General features: G+C 36.5%; 3 protein-coding genes and 1 long non-coding RNA gene across 4 annotated transcripts; 2 read left to right on the forward strand and 2 right to left on the reverse strand.

The window, feature by feature from the left end:
• The first annotated feature begins 1,467 nt into the window (after positions 1-1,467).
• Positions 1,468-3,340, forward strand: LOC130729193 (uncharacterized). Its single transcript, XR_009015901.1, has 2 exons — positions 1,468-2,796; positions 3,045-3,340. It is a non-coding gene; the product is annotated as an uncharacterized LOC130729193 (long non-coding RNA).
• Positions 3,341-6,857: 3,517 nt separating this feature from the next.
• Positions 6,858-8,000, reverse strand: LOC130731916 (FBD-associated F-box protein At5g38590-like). The gene has a single exon (XM_057584080.1). The coding sequence runs from the start codon at positions 7,711-7,713 to the stop codon at positions 6,865-6,867; it is 849 nt and encodes a 282-aa protein (XP_057440063.1). The 5' UTR covers positions 7,714-8,000; the 3' UTR covers positions 6,858-6,864.
• Positions 8,001-8,727: 727 nt separating this feature from the next.
• Positions 8,728-10,011, forward strand: LOC130738845 (uncharacterized). The gene is made up of 3 exons (XM_057591013.1): positions 8,728-8,928; positions 9,272-9,751; positions 9,799-10,011. The coding sequence occupies exons 2-3, from the start codon at positions 9,284-9,286 to the stop codon at positions 10,009-10,011; spliced, it is 681 nt and encodes a 226-aa protein (XP_057446996.1). The 5' UTR covers positions 8,728-8,928; positions 9,272-9,283.
• Positions 10,012-10,186: 175 nt separating this feature from the next.
• Positions 10,187-10,703, reverse strand: LOC130738851 (uncharacterized). Its single transcript, XM_057591026.1, has 2 exons — positions 10,548-10,703; positions 10,187-10,468 (listed from the first exon to the last, which is right to left on the reverse strand). Exons 1-2 carry the CDS (start codon positions 10,701-10,703, stop codon positions 10,187-10,189), a joined length of 438 nt encoding a protein of 145 aa, XP_057447009.1.
• Between the last annotated feature and the right edge of the window lie 7,979 nt (positions 10,704-18,682).

An 18,682-nucleotide genomic window follows, 5' to 3' on the forward strand; every position in this document is an offset into this window, starting at 1 on the left:
CTTACCACTATTCATTTGGTCCCACCAACCACATTATTTATACTTTTTATTTTCATAAAGTAATAAAACAAAACTCATAAAGTAATTTGGAGGAGAGAGAAATAAATTAATATTTTAAGCTAGGAACTCAAAAAACAAAACTCCTTATATAAGAATTGAGTTCTTATTTTTAAGAACTAAGGAGTCCATGTCAGCACTTCCAAAAGTAAATTTTTTAGTTCTTAGTTCTTAACTCCAAAATAAGAACTAAGAACCTTGCATTTGAGATGCTCTAAGAGAGATAAAGGGGCATAGTATGAAGTTAAACAATAACTTTACTAAAAAGAAGAACATTAATGTTATTTCTTAATACATGTGGACAAGTCTTAAAGTGACAGATAAATATGAATATAGAGTATTAAACTTCCAAAATTGTCCTAACTTACTTTTCTTAATTTTTATGCATCATCATAAATGCTTATGAGAGTAAAAAGAGAGAGAAATTTCAACTAAATAAGAGTATTCTCGTTAAAAAGTAATTGATGCACCATAAACTCCGAGTTAATTCTTATATAAAAGACCAAAATAAATGTCACATTTACTTCTTATAAATAGGATCGGTGGTAGTAATACTCACTACTGCATCTAACTTAAAGGGTTGCGCCCATAAGAATCACCATGAATTTGGATGTTAATTCCATCAAATCCTAAGGAGGCATTTGGTGGAAGTTTAAGAATAATATTCCCGGGAATGATGTTTCTTATGAATCTCATTACTAGAAATGTCATTCTAGGGTGAAAAATGTGTTTGGTTTCTATAAATTATACTCACGATTGTTTTTGAAAACTATTTAATTTAAAAAAAAATAAAAATAAAAAATAAATAGTGGAGTGATATGTTAGTGGAAAATAGCTTACATTCCCCTAACATGCAAGATTTCCCCTTTTTGACATGAGAAGGTAATTTACAAAATTCATGTGCAACTTACATACTCGAGAATGAAAATTTTAAAACTTGTACCAAATATAAGAATATAACATTTCCACCCCACATTCGCGGGAATATTTTGAGATGCCACTCTATCAAAGATTCCCTAAGGCTATGTTTGGAGTGATGGTAAGAGATGAGATAAAGATAAATTATTTTTCTATTTCTATTCCATTGTGTTTTGCTCGCTTCTTGAGTAATGATACATTCACATTTCACTTTCTTTTCCATCTCATTTTCACTCATTTTTCTTCCTATCTCTATCTGCATTTCATATCGCATCACATATTATATCACTTATTTCTCTCATTTCTCTTTACATTTATGCAAGGTGGAGGTGGAAATTGTTTGTCTTTTCAACATTATTCCTTCATTATGTTCCGTCAATCCAAACATTGACGCGTGAAAATGGAGAATAAATCCAACAAGATTGAAGGCTAATAAACAATCATCTATTCTATAGAAAATAATTAATCGATATACAACTGCTTGTGGTAGACTGCAGGTTGCAGAGTCAACGTTTTTTTGTTATATCTTCCTCCTTTACTTTGACATCCTTCCCCCCAAATAAAAAATCATCCATCCATGTCTTCCTCCGCTGGTGATAGTCGGTTGTCTGAGGAGTCAAAGCCATCAAAGAGGTGGGATCTGGATCCCAGCAGCAGAAGATGGATCCACGACGTGTTCTTGAGCTTCAGAGGGGAAGACATGTGTGCTTCCTTCACATCACCACTGCAAGCAATCGAAGAGTCTCAGATTTTAGTAATTTTTTTCTCAATAGTATGCAGCTTCGCGGTGGTTTCTTCAAGAGTTGTGCCAGTGTTCTACTGTGTAGATCCTTATGAAGTGTGGCATCAAACTAGGGAGTTTGGGAAAAACTTTGACCAACTTATAAATAGAACTTCAATGCATAAAGGTGATTGGCGGGAACAATTGGAGCCCGGTTGAAGGAAGGCGCTTTGTGGATCACTCTTGACCTCACCATCCTAGTGGATTTACTATACTATCTCCATATATCTGCTCACTACCATCTTGGAACCTGACTCCACAACTATGGAGGTCTGGGATCGCTTGTCTGACATCTTCCAGGATAATCAGAACTCTCGTGTTGTCACCCTTGAGCATGATTTTTCTACTACTTGCATGGAGGATTTTCCTAATGTGTCTGCAGCGTCTCAAAATGCTTTCTGACCAACTGAAGAAAGTCGTTGCTCCTGTCAGCAATCATCGCTTGGTTCTTTAACTAGTCTTTGGTCTTTCCGAGAAGAAGCTACCTTGATCCGTCGGAGCAATCCTATCCCCACATTCTTCCAGGCCAACTCTATGCTTACCTTGGAGGAATCTGGTCTTGCTAAAATGCAAAGCACTGCCTCTCCTACAACTACGCATACTACTCGACAACGGGACTCTGATGACACTTCTTAGCAGCGCACCAATCACCTCTAGGGAAATCGTTCTTCCTCCTATCGTAATCGCAACAATCAGAACCACAATGGAGGTCGTGGACAGCGCGGTGGATCTCGCTCTAACAATCCCCAAGGACCCCCGCCTTGGCAGCAGCCACAGTATTCTCCTTGGACCTAGTGGGGTTGGATGCCTCCACCACGGGCGATGTTTCCTTGTCCGCATCCATCATCCTAAACATACTCGGCCCAACGGTCCTTCACGCCAACCGAGTATCCTAGGACAGCGTTCTCAGGCCTACTCTATCAGCACTTCTCTAGATCATGCAGACATTGTTGCAGCCTTACACACCATGTCCCTTACCACTCCTGACAGCACTTGGTACATGGACACTGACGCATCTTCCCATACTGCGGCATCACAAGGTACTCTCTCGTCTTATTCTAATTTGAGTCATTTAAATCAGAAACTCATTGTTTGTAGTGGCCAAGGAATTCCAATTCGGGGCTTCGAACACACATCCATTCCTACCCCTCACAAATCCTTAGCCATAAACCATGTGTTGCATACCTCGTAAATTATTAAAAATTTAATTTCTGTGCGATGACTCACAACCGACAATAATGTTTCTGTTTCTTTTGACCCATTTGGCTTCTTGGTGACTAACTTCCAGACGGGGACGCCTCTCCTGAGATGTGACAGCTTTGCGATCGCTACCCGGTCACCACTTCTTCCCATTTTGTTGGTCTTGCTTCCAGTATCTGGCACATATGTCTTGGCAATCCCGACACCTCTGCTTTAAATTATCTTTGTAAAAATAAGTTCATTTGTTGTGAACCATTGAGTTCAACTGCTGTTTGTGACTCTTGTGTTTTGGGCAAACATGTTAAGTTGCCTTTTTATTCATCTCAGACTACTACTTTGATGCCTTTTGACATAGTGATCTATGAAAATCTCCTGTTTTGAACACTGATGGTCATCGCTATTATGTTTTGTTCTTGGATGATTATTCTGATTTTCTATGGACATTTCCGATTAGTAGAAAATCTCATGTTTTTGAAATGTTTTCCTCTCTTACTAATCTCATAAAAACACAATTTTGCCAAATTGTTAAGTGCTTTCAATGTAATAATGGACGTGAATATGACAATGAGTTATTATGCAAACATTCTGATGCTAATGGTCTTATTTTTCGCTTCTCTTGCCCACACACATCTTCTCAAAATGGCAAAGCCGAATGAAATATACGCATCATTAACAACATGATCCGCACTCTTTTAGACCATTCGTATGCTCCTTCCTCTTTTTTGCATCATGCGCTTCAAATGACAACTTGTTTTTTTAACATTTTTCCTCGGCAATCTCTTGCAAATGAATCCCATACTCAGCTTTTGTATCACTGTGGTCCCACATACACTCACTTACGCATCTTTGGTTGTCTCTGTTATCCTCTCTTTCGTTCTGCTACCATTTACAAATTACAACCACGATCGACTCCGTGTGTTTTCCTGGGCTAACCGCTGAATCTCAAAGGTTATAAATGTTTAGATTTGTCAAGCAGAAAAATTAATAATTTCGCGGCATGTTACGCTGAATCTTAGAGGTTATAAATGTTTTGATTTGTCAAGATGAGAATTAATAATTTCGCATCATGTTATTTTTTTATGAGACTCAGTTTCCCTTTGGCAACCTGCATCCTACTCTTGCACCTACTTACTATTTTTTCAACTATGCCTTCCCTCTTTACTTGTGCATAATCAATCCTTGTAGCCTCTTGCAGCTGAGTCCTCCCGGCCCCCCGACCCTTCGGCCATCCCAACACCCAAAATGCTGATTTAGAGTTAGATGTGGAGAGGATGCCACTGCAGAAACTGCCGAACTCACTTCGTTGTAGGATGATGACCGCCAATTGTCCACTAGCTAAGACACCAGATCTCTTTGTCGATGGTCCCTACACCTTGGACTGTATTCAATGTCATTTGGTAACCACCAAATGACCTCTGGCAAAGCCACCAGATTTAGGCTTCCTTCATGTGAGATCAGTTGGGATATGCAAGACACTTTTGCGGATTATCACCTTGGGAACAAGGTGGATCTTTCAAGGCAGAGTACCTTGGGAACAAGGTGGATCTTTTAGGGCAGAGTATTGATAGGGGTTGTGTGAAATGTACTTGAGTTGTTTTAATTTAAATTGGGTCAATTATTATGTTAGTTGTGTTTGTTTGTAACTGTCTAGGCGTGGTTATTAAATAGCGGGTGTGACTGTTCATTTGTTTCATTCGGAAGTTGTGAGTTTAATGGGGAGAGGCTGGACTCTTGAATTCAGAAATTATGGAGAGGCTGGCTCTCGAAAACTAGAGTTGTGTATCATCATCTCTATAATAAATTATGTTCTTATCAGTCCTGCAATGACTACTTTCTCACAGGGAATCTTATGGGAATCAAGCCTTAGAAAAAAAATTTGACTCAGAAAGGAGATTAGTGGTACTGGGAAGGTAAACTTAATACTAGTATAAGAAAGCTTTTCAAGTATGTATGTACTAATTATAACTAGAGATACAGCAACTTCAAAAGTAATCTGATGAAACAGATTGCAAAGAAAACATGGGTTTGCATGTTTTGCAAAATTAGTACACCATATTAGGAATATAGCAACTGATAGTTGTGGTTAGTATAAAGCTCAAAATCAATGAAGAAACAGACATCACAAGAATGCACCTTATAATAAAATATTAAGTTATAAGATAAAAATCTCTATCGCATAGCTCAAAGTTAAACAACCACTAAAATAAATATATATCCTAAGAAAGAAAGGGAATGAGTAGATTAAGATGAAGCTAATCCATTAAAATTTCCTTTCCAATATCTACCTAGTTTAAGATTCACACATATGGTAGATTAAGACCACAATCCACTTCTATTACTTAAATAAGTAGGGCTTGAAAATGAATGAAGTAAAATGGACACAGAACAAGGGAGAAAAACAGAGTGAATGATCAGAGTGAAGAATATTACTTGCTATTAGTTTAAGTTACTGACATTGAATAAGTGAAATTTTGTAACACATTTTTAACTTAAGGTGGTATGTAATAATGTTCCATGCTCGGTGGAAATTAAAGTAATTACTTTTCTTAATCTCTTACGAGCAGGATGTTTGGAAGCAATAATGCTTTAGTTTGTGAAGTAGGTGGGCTTGGTGAACTGGTTTGTATTTTATCTGGGAAGGATAAACTTATATTGGGATTGAACTCAGGTCCCTCGCAGCATGAGATCAAGTATGTTTCTTTCTTACCTTTACTTGCTCTTGCTGTCATGCTTAGGTGTTGTGAGTTGAAGGAAGCTCCAATAGCTGGCGTATGTCTTGGCTTCAAAATACTTCGAATTTAAGCATGTTCAGTTAACACTAATTGAGTAAACTGATTGGGGTACCTGTAACTCATTTATCAATAACAACTATGATCATAGGAATTTCCACATAACTGATCTAATTTGTGTAACGGTGTTTAAATAATACAAAGGTAGCGCTATATGAGAACAATGCATCCCGCACTGGAGATCAAATTAGGTGAACACCAAGAAAAATTAGAGGAGATAAAACTAGGACTAAATTCCCATAGCCCTTCACTTCATGGAATCAAACAATTTAATCGCATAAAAATTCATAGCATTTCAATGGAGCACAGACTAAACCAAAATATGCAGCAAGCTACCATGCCAAACATTAACACAAAATATGATCCTTTCAAACTAAAAAGGATATTCTGATGTCAAAGTGCAGTATGTAATAGGGAACTGATGCTCCTGTAGGTATGTTGTAACATGATTGGCCACTTACCAAGAAATTTTTCCTAATACTATCATGAGAAAGAAGAACAAACATTCTTTTGTAATAGGGAACACAGTAAATCACCAGCATATGAAATAGTAATTTCTATTTAACCCTTACCCTCGCATCTGGTGGTCAAAAATCAGACAATAACCATATGATTGGTACACAAACATTACACAATATCTATGCCCTTCAAATAAAGTGTTTGCATGATGACATTAACAAATGACATAAGCTGTCATCTAAAAACAGTTTCAACTTTCCACCTACTAACAAATCTATCAAACAAATCTAAGTTCACACCATGTAGATTTCCTTGAGCAAATAGCTAAGTCCTTTAGCACTTCAAGTTTTTCCAGTGAATTAAGTTCAACACAATGAACTTTCATGGACCGTAAAGATGTTGAATTCTGCATAATATATTTTGCAAATTGTAAGTCACTTTTTGTACTTGTGTAATATGTGAGAGAGCAAACATTAAAATGTGATGTAAGGCATTCAGGAACAGCAAAATGAGGGTAATTTAGAACGTCCTCAGCGTTAAAAGATCCACCAAGTTTAAAACTTTGAAGTTTGGGGCAGTTCTTGAGCATCAAAAGCACCGAATGCCAGCTTTGATCATCCAAGAAGAGGGTCAAATGTCTTAAATGAGGAAATTCAGGAATCACATCAACTCCACACTGCAAAGAAAAATATGAAAAATAAAGGTGACATTATCTATATCCCAAACCAAACAACAAACAAAAGAATTCCCAATCCAATATATTCGAACCTGTTTCAAGATCAAAAACTCAGTATTACATGCTGCTTTCAGAAGCATATTAGCACCAACCATATCAACAGAACGTATATATGCCCTGACCAAATTGGGCAATTTAAACCCTTCCTCCGAAACATAGCCATCATATTCAAGATCATAATCTAGCCAAACTGTTTCCAAATCCTCAAGCATTGGACACCCAGAAATAAGTTTTATAAGATATTGAAGTCCAACAAATTCAACATTTGTCAAATGTAGCGTTTTGAGGGAGGGAAGCTCAACAGAAGAAGAGACATTCAAAGACAACCCTGACAACTTGAGAACAACAAGGGTTTTACAACTTAAAATGCAGCTTCTCAAACGTATCATATAGTTTAGAGGAAATATCTCGATGTCAAGGTTCTGAATCCCGCATCGTGTAGCCGTGTTTACCCAAACATTGAGATCAGCATTGGAACGGTTATAATCTGAACGTTTATAATCATAACTAGAAGCATCATATTTGAGACGGAAGCTTGTAATGGGTTGGTGAACATCTCTGGCGAGAATGGTTGTGTGCACTATCCTTTCAAAGTAAGAAATGGGGACATCTTTTAGGCAGGTTTGATCGTCAAAGTCGAGAGCGGGGACTGAGGTCCATAGGTGCCTCCACCTCTTTGAAAGAACACTTGTTTTAACTGCTTCTTGAGTTGGGAGAAAGGAGAGGATGTCACAGAGAACCTCATCAGGCAAATCGCTAATCCTGTCTACCATAACTAGCGTGGAAGTGGAGTTTTACGGCAAGGATTGTAATGTTTCTGTGAAGGGCGGTTTGTGTGCGTGCCTAAACTGGTGTAAAAAAAGGGTTTATGTCTTTATCATGAAAAAATGTTTTGATGTGTTATGAATTCTTGGATACCCATTTGAATTACGAGTTAGGGTTAAATGGGTCGGGCTCATATGTATATTTGTTCAATACTCCCGACCTACTATTATAAATATAAGTGAGACAATACCTAGCTGCTGAGGATCTCTATCACACTATTTCTCTATCTCTCATTCCTCTATTCTCCATTCTCTTTTACTACTTTTTTTAAAATCCTTTCTCTCTTACTTGCTTACTCCTTATTTATAAAATTACTAGTACTTTTTACCTGTGCGTTACACGGGGACATTCTTTTTTATTTTGTATTGTGTTTTTTTATGCTTTTTTAAAATTATTTATTCATATGGAAAAGAGAAAAAACAATATTTTTTGTGATAAATAGGTTTTTTTCGAAGTGTTAATTTATGTTTTTAAAATTTTTTTTTTATGTCGTAGGTTTTTTTATGAGTGTACTTATCTTTTTTATTTGTGTTGTTTGTCCTTGTTTATCTAATTGATGTTTTGGATTTATTCTTTTGATATACTGTATCAATTTTATTGTACTTTACAGATAGAAGTAGTATTTTTTTGTAAGATCTTATTTAATATTAGGTTTGTCTTTTCGAGGTTTATAACTCATGAAATAAATAGGCTTAATTCTCAAATTAGTCCCTGTCTTTGTTTCGCCGTCTGAACCAGGTCCCTGATCGGAAAAATTTGTGCAAAAAGTCCCTATGAATGAAAATCGTTTGGGGCAAGTCCTCGCCGGAGCCCGGAGCTCCGGCGAGTGATGAAGTGGCGTGATGACTAGATAAAAACTCATGACATGGCATTAAAAAAAAAATTATTTTAACATTAAATTAAACATAAACTAATTTGTTTTAATCCTCAATTAACAAACTTAAGCATATTTCCCCAAACCTTTTCCTAATTACCCACTCATTACCCTCAATTCCTAAACCCAATCCCAATTCCATTTCCTAAGTTCATCTGCATTCTTAACTTTTCATGTGAGAACCTAAGTTCATCTGAGAAACCTAAGTCCAATCCTTCCTGTGCGTTCGTTCGTTCTTCTGGCAAAGTGGATATACATTTCTTTCCTGTTCGATTTGGCAAAGTGTGAAGTAAGTAGACAACTCAACTCTCGATTAAGCATTGTGTTGATTATTGTGGTGATTATTCCTTTCGATTAAGCTTATTCTGAGATGGGTTTTGGGGTTTTTCATTCTCGATGGGTTTTGGGGTTATTCTGAGATGGGTTTTGTCGTTGTGGTTTTCATGGTCGATGGGTTTTGGGGGGTTTTCATGCTCGACTCAGGGATGGGTTGGGGTTTGCATGCTCGATGGGTTTTGGGTCTGGTTTTGGGGTGGGTTTTGGGGCTGGTTTTGGGGTGGGTTTCGAGTGCATTGCTGTGGAATGATTCTTTGGGTTTCTATTTTAGGGATTAATGTTCACTTGCTATTTAGGGGATTTGCAGGATGGTGTTTACCTTCATTGTTCGCCATGGTGGTTGGTTTGGAACCTCCCCTTACTGCCATTATTTTGGTGGTGGTCGAAGTGTTTTTCCTGATCAAGATGAAGATAGATGGTCATACATTGACACTGTTGACATGATCAAAGAGCTGGGATACAAGGAGTTTAATTTGTGGTGGTCATACATTGACACTACTGAGGATGTTCCTAAAGAAGTGTTCAGGCCTTACAAATCTGATTCTGATGCACTGGAAATGGCTACGATTGCTGCTTCAAAGGGTGAAGGTGTCTTGTTTGTTGAAAATCTGTCAAAAGAGCCACTCTCAATGCATGTTAGAAATTTTGAACCAATTGTACCTTCTGTGGCCACTAACTTGCTGGATTTGAAATGCATTTTAAATGCTTTTAGCTATCTTTATCCTTCTGTAAACAATGACAATTGGGGTACTTTAACTCCTCCTTATGCATTGATGGTTTACACTCATCTATTTAATTGTCTATGTTGGTTGGATATTTTTAGCTATTTTTAGTACATGGGAACATACACAAAATACTTCCTGATAGTACACAAGATGGAACATACAGCCTTGAACATGCCATTAACAACTCCTTTTCATTACATTCAGTACATGGAACATACACAAAATACTTTCTGATAGTACACAAGATGGAACATGAAGGCTTGAACATGCCATTAACAACAAACAAAATGAAGGCTTGCACATGCCATTAACAACAGACAAAATGAAGGCTTGGACATGCCATTAACAACAGACAAAATGAAGGCTTGAAAATGCCATTAACAACAGACAAGTCTAGATAGATAACCAAACATAATTAAACTAAGGCCTTAAACTAATTCTTTCAAGGCTTTCTTTCAACATGCAGCCTTCTTTCAAATCCTTCTTTCAACCCTTTCTCATACAGAAACACCATATTGATACTGTCACAGCAACCAGAGTAAAGAAACATGAGAGCTTCTTCTGGAATCTTTCAACTTCAAGCTTCATCTTGAGCTTCTTAATCTTTTTGTTCAAATCAGAAACAACATTAACATTAACAGAGTTTGAATTCCCAATCTCAGAATTATAACTCATTGCATGACCTTCAACTGCATCTCTTCCCTGAACTGCATCTCTTCCCTCATATGGATCATCAATCCAAAAAAAGAAACCACAATTATGTGGAAGCTGCCACAAGAATACATTTTAGTTACAGATTTTTCAACAAACACAAGCTTAAACTCATTTTGGAAGGCCATACACTTACTTGCCAATTTCTGCATCTGAGAAATCTCCTATCCGAGTTATGTCGAGTACCAGCAGTGTAAATGATCAGAGGAAGACCACATTGACATCTAGCACTTCCACCTGCAGTGATTGTCTTCGACCTTGTGCGAGATGAAGAAGCAGATGAAGAATTCATGGTTTGTGAGAGGAACGCGACTCAGGGAATCTGAAAGGAGAAATCTGAAAGGAGAGGAACGCTTATCAGGGAAGAGGAACGAACGCGACTGATTCTGAAACTCGAAGAGAAGAACCTCGACTCAGGGAAGAGAAAAACGCGACTCAGGGAAGAGGAACGTGACTCAGTGAAGAGGATCGAACGAATATGTGAAGAAGATGGGATGAAGAGATGAAATCAAACACTCAGATGTGAAGAACATGGGATGAACCCTAATTTCAACAGGTGAACGAAATTGGGATTGGGATTGGGATTGGGAATTGAGGGTAATTAGGAAAAAGGTTGGGGGTATATGTTTAAGTGGGTTAATTGATGATTAAATCAAGTGGGTTAATTGAGGATTAAATCAAGTTAATTTAGGTTATTAAATGGTAAATTAATTAATTTTTTTTTAATTTTATTTAATGCCATGTCATCAGTTTTTATCTAGTCATCACGCCACTTCATCACTCGCCGGAGCTCCGGGCTCCGGCGAGGACTTGCCCCAAACGATTTTCATTCATAGGGACTTTTTGCACAAATTTTTCCGATCAGGGACCTGGTTCAGACGGCGAAACAAAGACAGGGACTAATTTGAGAATTAAGCCAAATAAATAATAGTAAATTTATTCATGATAATTTGAATTTAATAGTATAAGTTCGTAGAATTACATTGATAAAGGAATATCAAGAGGAAGGGTTATGAGAGTTTTTTATTGAATGGCCTTAACTTTTAAGATTTTTTATTTATATTAATTATTAGTTGATTAATATTTCAACAAATCTAAACTTGTTTTATGAAATTCCCTATATTTTTTTTAGTGATATCATATTTAATATTAATCTTGTCCTATGACATTCCATAACTCAAATGAATTAAATAATAATAAATTCATTTTAAACAATTTTGAGGTTAATAGTAGAAACTTTTTTTTTTAGAACAAATGGATTATATTGATAAAAGATAAAAATCATGAGAACAATTTTCTCATGTAGATTGGATTATAGAAAGAAAATCAAGAAAATACAATCTTCCCCCGCCAAGACGAACAAAGCAAAAAGCTTTGCTAAACCAGACTATTTTGGTGAAACAGCTTATGCAGAGCCTCATTAGAACCCCCTTAGGAAAAACCCAGTGGGAAAAAGAGTACTCACACAAAAGCTAACACCAAAAGTAGTCACTAAACAAAACTATGGACACACATTGATGAAGGAAGTAAATAGATAGAGATGGTTTTCCTTTTCTTTTTGCATCACATGTTTGTGATACTTATTTTGGTAGTTATGTATTTTTTTAGTGATATCATATTTAATATTAAGTTTACACTATGGTATTCCATAAATCATATACACTAAATAATAATAAATTAGTTGAAAGTTAAAAACTAACATTGATGGAGAACGTTCAAGGGGAAATAGATAGAGATGGGTTTTGTATTGACATTAAACGATTTTTTCTTTTGCATCACATGTTTGTGATATTGTGATATTATTTTGGTATTTATGTATAATATTTTTTAGTGATATCATATTTAATATTAAGTGTACTCTATGACATTCCATAAGTCATATGAAATAAATAATAATAAATTTATTTAAAATAATTTTGAGGTGTAGTAGAAAGCTAGTATAGAATAACATTATATTAATGAAGGAAATTCAAGTGGAGGGTTTTTTTGGCATCACATGTTTTTGTTTTGGTATTTATTATGTATATTCTTTTAGTAATATCATATTAATATTAAGTTCACCCCTATGACATTCCATAACTCATATGAATTAAATAACAATAAATTCATTTAAAATAATTTTGAGATTAATAGTAGAAAACTATGGACTAATTAACATTAATGAATGAAGTCCAAAAGGAAATGGATATGGTTTTGTTTTATTGAATGGTCTTTAACTTTTAAAGTTTATTGTTAATATTAGTTATTACTTGATTAATGACTCAACAAATTTAAACTAATAATGTGTGTCTTATGAAATTTCCTAAGTTTTAATGTAAATTTTTTCTTATGAAATTTCATAACTCATAAGAATTCAACAATATATGTTCTTAAATAAAAAATTTGTAATTTGTTAATATTTGGTTTTGCTATTCGTTATTATAAAATTAAGTATTGGTAAAAATTATAATTATATTAATGTTGATATATAAACTTGAAAGTATTAAGTTTGTAAAAAATAACTTATATAATAAGGTGATTAAGTTATTTTATTAGATAATTAAGTGAGTAGTTGAGAGTGAGGCCCATTATAAGACTATTTTAGGGTTAGGAGTGAAATAGAAAGAGAGAAATCAGAATTTGAGAATTGAAGGAGTTAGCAGAGCAGAAGAAAAGAAGCGTGAAAGAGAGAAGGGGAGAAAAGAGAAGAAAACCTAGAATTTGATCTTCAAGAGGTAAGGGTTTGAATTCATGTTCTCTGGATTGGTATGATAGTGGATGATGATAAAAAGCCTGATTTAGGAACCCTAAGATGCAATTTGTTTTTAAACTCAAGGTGGATAGTTGAATTTAGGGTTATGAATTGTGGGTGGAAGAGAGGGAGTAGAGCGCCGCGCATGAGGCTGCAGAAATTTACGAGCTCTTGAATCCTATTTCGAGCTGTGTTAATGACCGAATTTGAAGAAGTAGTCTTCATAAGAGTTGTATCCCTTTCTGTTATAAAACTTTTTCCTCTGGTTTCACGTCATTCCGACGTCTGTAGCTCGAGTTATATGTGTTTTAGTGAGTATAGGTTAAACAGTCTCGTTTCTCACGAACTGATGTTAGTGTTAGATTTTTCCTGAATTTTTTAATTCGCACTTCAACTTGAAAATTTACAGGGATTTACAAAACGTGTATTGGGAACCATGATAAAAATATTGGATTTTTCTGAGAGTATTTGAGGTATTTAAAAATTCGCCTAGGTTGTTGAACAGTTTATAACCGTTTTTGAAACGCACCGTTTCAATAAAATAGGATAAAAAAAAAATAGCAGTCAGATAAAATAAAAAAATTGGAACTGACCTACCCCACCCCACTTTCCCTTTCTCCTTTCCTTTTTTCATTTTCTTTCTCCTTCGATAGCATCACTTCTTCCTCTTTCTCTCTATCATTTTATTTCCCAATCTTTACCCAATCAAAAGCAAAACTATTTACTCAAAAAGCTCCAAAGTTCCCACCGTATAATACTCCAATTGAAGAATAAAAGAAGCTGAATCTTTCAAGTGGGTGTATGCTCTTGGTTAGTGTTTTGGGTGTTAGGGATTTTGCTCTAAGAGAGGAGAAGATCACCCACCCCATAAAGAGTATTCACTTGAGCTCAATGAGGTATATTCACAACCCAAAAATTATAAAGATTGGTATTCTAGTCTATGTTAGTTTTGGGTAAGTTAATTTTAGGGATTTGAGCTCACAATTAGGGATTTCATGGTTGCTTTTGGATAATAGATAGCTTAATTAATTAAGTTCCTAAATAGTTGAAATTTGTTGTTGGTGTTCAGATTTGCCGACCACGGACTCATCCGGACATCTTGAAGTTGTTGGGAGCGCTCCTCTTGATCCTTCATAGTTGTGAGTGGTTTATGGCCATTGTGGCATATTTTTAATTACTCTATGTTTATGGTTTTGACTATTTTATTATAACTTGAAGTATCTATTTATTTAAAATTGGGGGAACATCCTTTCATTCACAATACTATCTTTTATTGAGTTATTTAAGGTTATGTAATCAAATAAATGAATTTGAGAATGATTTTAGTTTGTTTTAAGTTATGAAGTTACAAACTTTATGTATTGAATCATGTTGGGTTGAGAATGACATCTTGATGAGCTTTGATAATTATTGAGAACATTCATATTTGAAACTTTGATATGAGATTGCTTATGATTTTGAAAAGATGATTGTGGGAATACATGTTAGAACCCCGTAGCCGTTAACGGAGGTAACGGCCTAGGTGCACCTAGTTATTTGATTTCGGGTTGAGAGGGCTATCCGTTAGATGGAGCCGCCAGTGCACGGAAAGGGCTATCAACGAGATGTAGCTTCCCCCGATGAGATTGATGAGATATGACATGATTTCGGGTGGAGAGGGCTATCCGTTAGATGGAGCCGCCTCTTGGATACGATAATCCTTAAGAGGAAAGGGCTATCAACGAGATGTAGCTTCCCCCGATTGTTAACACCCTCTAAACCCCGCATAATAATATATCATAAATCAGAGTAAAATGCATAACACAGAGGGTGTCACACTTATTCTCCAGAAACATAAATCAAAACACCTGTCATGCTCATAATAAATATATAAATTTTCCAACTTTAATGTCGCAACATCATATGCATAGCACAGCGGATTTATTTCAACTCCAAAATTTAACATAAAGAGAGTTCATAGGTAACTCTTAACATCAAGGTACAAAACTAAACGTTTCCCGGTGTTACATAACAGAGCATGACTCCCCTAACTAAACCGTAAATGAAAGACTAGCTCCTCCAACTAACCCTCGCGAGAAGCTCCACTATCTTCGGTACCTGAGCGATGTCGCATAGAACATCATTCCAACAGAAGGGTGAGAACTCATATCATATGGATAAGCATAGTAATAAATAATGTAAAAGCTTATCTATGCTCCACATAAATTACTCACATTCACTAACAAATAATAAATTATGTAATTTTAACATAATTAATCAAGTTCACAGTTATGGCAAATACTCCATAAATTATAGCTCAATTAGAACATATATAATAGTCTCTAATTACCACCACATCAAATCTCTCCAAAAATATCACCATAACACATATGACTCAAGTGAGACCCGGGCAAATGCCTTTGGTACCAAAGTTGTTATCCTTAGCGGTATCACCGCGTCCACTCCAGACAGATAACCACCAATAAAGCCCTCGCTCTAGGCTTCAAAACCACTCCAGTTTTGGGACAAGTCACTAGCCTCCACGAGAACTAGCAAACATTGCCTCTTGACAACTATGCAGTGTATTGTGCAAAACTCAACTAACATATGCATATTCAGACCATCTCCAAGTCCTAATTATTTTAGCATATTCATCACCAGTTGCACAAAACACATATTACATGTTATCAATTATACAACTTGCAATCACAACAACTTAGCATCTCAAACATAACATCAATTCAGAAACAACATCATATAATGATTATTAAAAATAGATGTAAATTAAATATAATTCATATATAACAGGTTCTGCAACTATTTCCTAAAGACTGGATTTCTCTCTAAATTTTCCCAAAAACTCGTGACATGCTCATGCTCGCCATCTCGCGACATCTCACTGCACAACTCGCCATGTCGCGACATCTCACGACATCTCCCTACGCAACTCGCCATGTCGCTGAATAACTCGCCATGTCGCGACATCTCACGACATCTCCCTACGCAACTCGCCATGTCGCGACATCTTGCGACATCTTCCTGCGCAACTCGCCATGTCGCGACATCTTGCGACATCTTCCTGCGCAACTCGCCATGTGCGCGCACCACACATCTAATGAACTATTAAACAGATGTAAATTATCAAATATACTCAGAAAAATCTAATATTTTTATCATGGTTCCGTATACACGTTTTGTAAACCTCTATAAATTTTCAAGTCACAATTCGAAGTACAAAAATCAGGAAAAATCGTACACTAACCACAGTTCGTAAGAAACTGGACAGCTTAACCTATACTCACTAAAATACACCTAACTCGAGCTACAGACGTCGGAATGACGTGAAACCAGTGGCAAAAGTTTCGTAACAGAAAAACCTACAACTTTTATGAAGACTACTTCTTCAAATTCGGCCACTAACATAGCACGAAAAAGGGTACAAGAGAACGTAAATTTCTGCGCATCATGCAAGCCTATCATCTACCCCCAAAATCATCTAAAAGCCAAACCCTAACTATTTCAATTTGGGAATTTTTGCAACCTAGGGTTCCTAAATCATGCTTTCTATCATTATCCACTATCATACCAATCCATAAAACATGAATTCAAACCCTTACCTCTTGTAGATCAGTTCTAAGTTTTCTCCTCTTTTCTCCTCTCCTTCTCTGCTTTCACGTGTTTCTTGTTCTGCTTCTCTTCTAATCCTTATTTTTTTTCTTTTCTTTCTTTCTATTTCACTCCTAACCCTTAAATAGCCATACAATGGGCCCCACTCTCAATTACTCACACTAAACCCTAAAACCTTATTTATCTATATCACATAATCACTTAATTATCTAACAAAATCACTTAATTACAATATACCATAATACTAATTAAAATAAAATAATAAATAACCTAATAACAAAAAATGGGGTGTTACACCGATGACACGATGTGACTTGAGAAAGGAAAGGGCTATCCGTTAGATGGAGCCGCCCCTAGGGGAAAGGCCACCCCGTAGGAGGAAAGGGCTATCAACGAGATGGAGCCGCCTTATGACTATGGTTCTCTCATGTGTGTTCCCTATTGTATTTGGATTATCGGATTTTGAGTGATTTTATAAATTGAAAATGCTTTAACCGCATTATGATTCTTTAAGTTTTCTCTATGTCAAAGTGACAGTGATTTGAGTTAGTAAAGCATGAAGCTTTTACCATGCCATATATGTTATGAAAGTGATTTGAGTTACTTGACTTGATCAAACGTCATATTTATCCTGAGTTTTAAAGAGAAAATCGTGCCTATGATGTTCCCCTTCTAGTTCGTGGTGGTTTATAGGCCCTCACTAAGTCTTTGTGACTTACCCCCTCATTATTTCCATTTCAGATTCACAGGTAGCTGAGTAGGAGGTTGCTTCAGTTGCAGCTTGTACAATTACTTCTTTTTGGTAGGCCTCCTACGGTTGGTGGCCATGTTGATGTCTTTTGTTGATCTTTTTGGTATTCTGCAGCTATAGGGAATATGTAATAGTTATATTTTGTAAGTGTAAAAGTTCTACGATGTATTTGATGATGTTACTTCTTGGATAATTGATATGTGTAGATTTGGATCTCTGGCTGAATGATATATCTCTTTAGCAGGTCTTGTTATTTTGTAAAAATGTAGAAATACAAAGGAAACTCTGTCCAATTATCGTTTGAGCTTCGTAAGCATGTTTCTTTCTTTATAAGAGGTATTGCAGAAACGAATCATGTGAAAGCAGGCTTGCTAGGCTATGGTAATAGCTTATGCGCCGGTTACGGCTTAGGTTTGGGTCGTGACAAAGTTGGTATCAGAGCTTTGGTAGTAGGTCCTAATAGCTGCAGACATGAGGTAGTAATAGAATCTTGCTAGTAAATTGTGAACCGCGGCACAACTTACTTCCAAGATGCTATTAACATCTCATGGTAGTCCTAGAGTCTTTTTCAATGTTGTGATTGAGTCTATTCTTAATTCCTTCAAGATGGAGTCTTGTCTTGTATTTGATTAATGTTTTGTTCTTAGGTGAGGATGCCACCCAGGATGAGGATTCCTGCTAGAAGGGGTAATTCTGATGAGTCCGCTACCCAACCCCAAGACCCTCCTCCAAGGGGTCGTGGTCGGCGTCGTGGTCGAGTTAGAGGGAGAGTTGAAGGGAGAGATGCACCGGCTGGGCGTGGATTGGCTGATGAGGTAGCCAATGATCAGGTTCCTAGGGCAAGAAGAAGCAATCCAGGGGTTGCAGAGCTTGCAGCTACTATGCAAGTGTTTCAACAATCTGTGCAACAACTTGTAGGAGTTTTGGGTGGGCAGCAACAACAGGGGAACCCAACTCCTATAGCTAATGATCCGCAACAAGGAGTAAGACAAGGACAACAACAACCAGCAGCTACCCTTGGTGAGATTACTGTCTCATTGGCAGACTACATGAAGCTCAAACCGCCTACTTTTTCTGGGTTACCGAGTGAGGACCCACAGAGGTTCATTGATGCTTTGGAGAGACTATGGAGAGCCTTGGGGTGCTCATCTGTTAGGGCTGTAGACTTGGCATCATTCCAGTT

This window comes from Lotus japonicus, chromosome 1, assembly GCF_012489685.1.
Source record: "Lotus japonicus ecotype B-129 chromosome 1, LjGifu_v1.2".
In the NCBI taxonomy this organism is placed as follows: Eukaryota; Viridiplantae; Streptophyta; class Magnoliopsida; order Fabales; family Fabaceae; genus Lotus; species Lotus japonicus.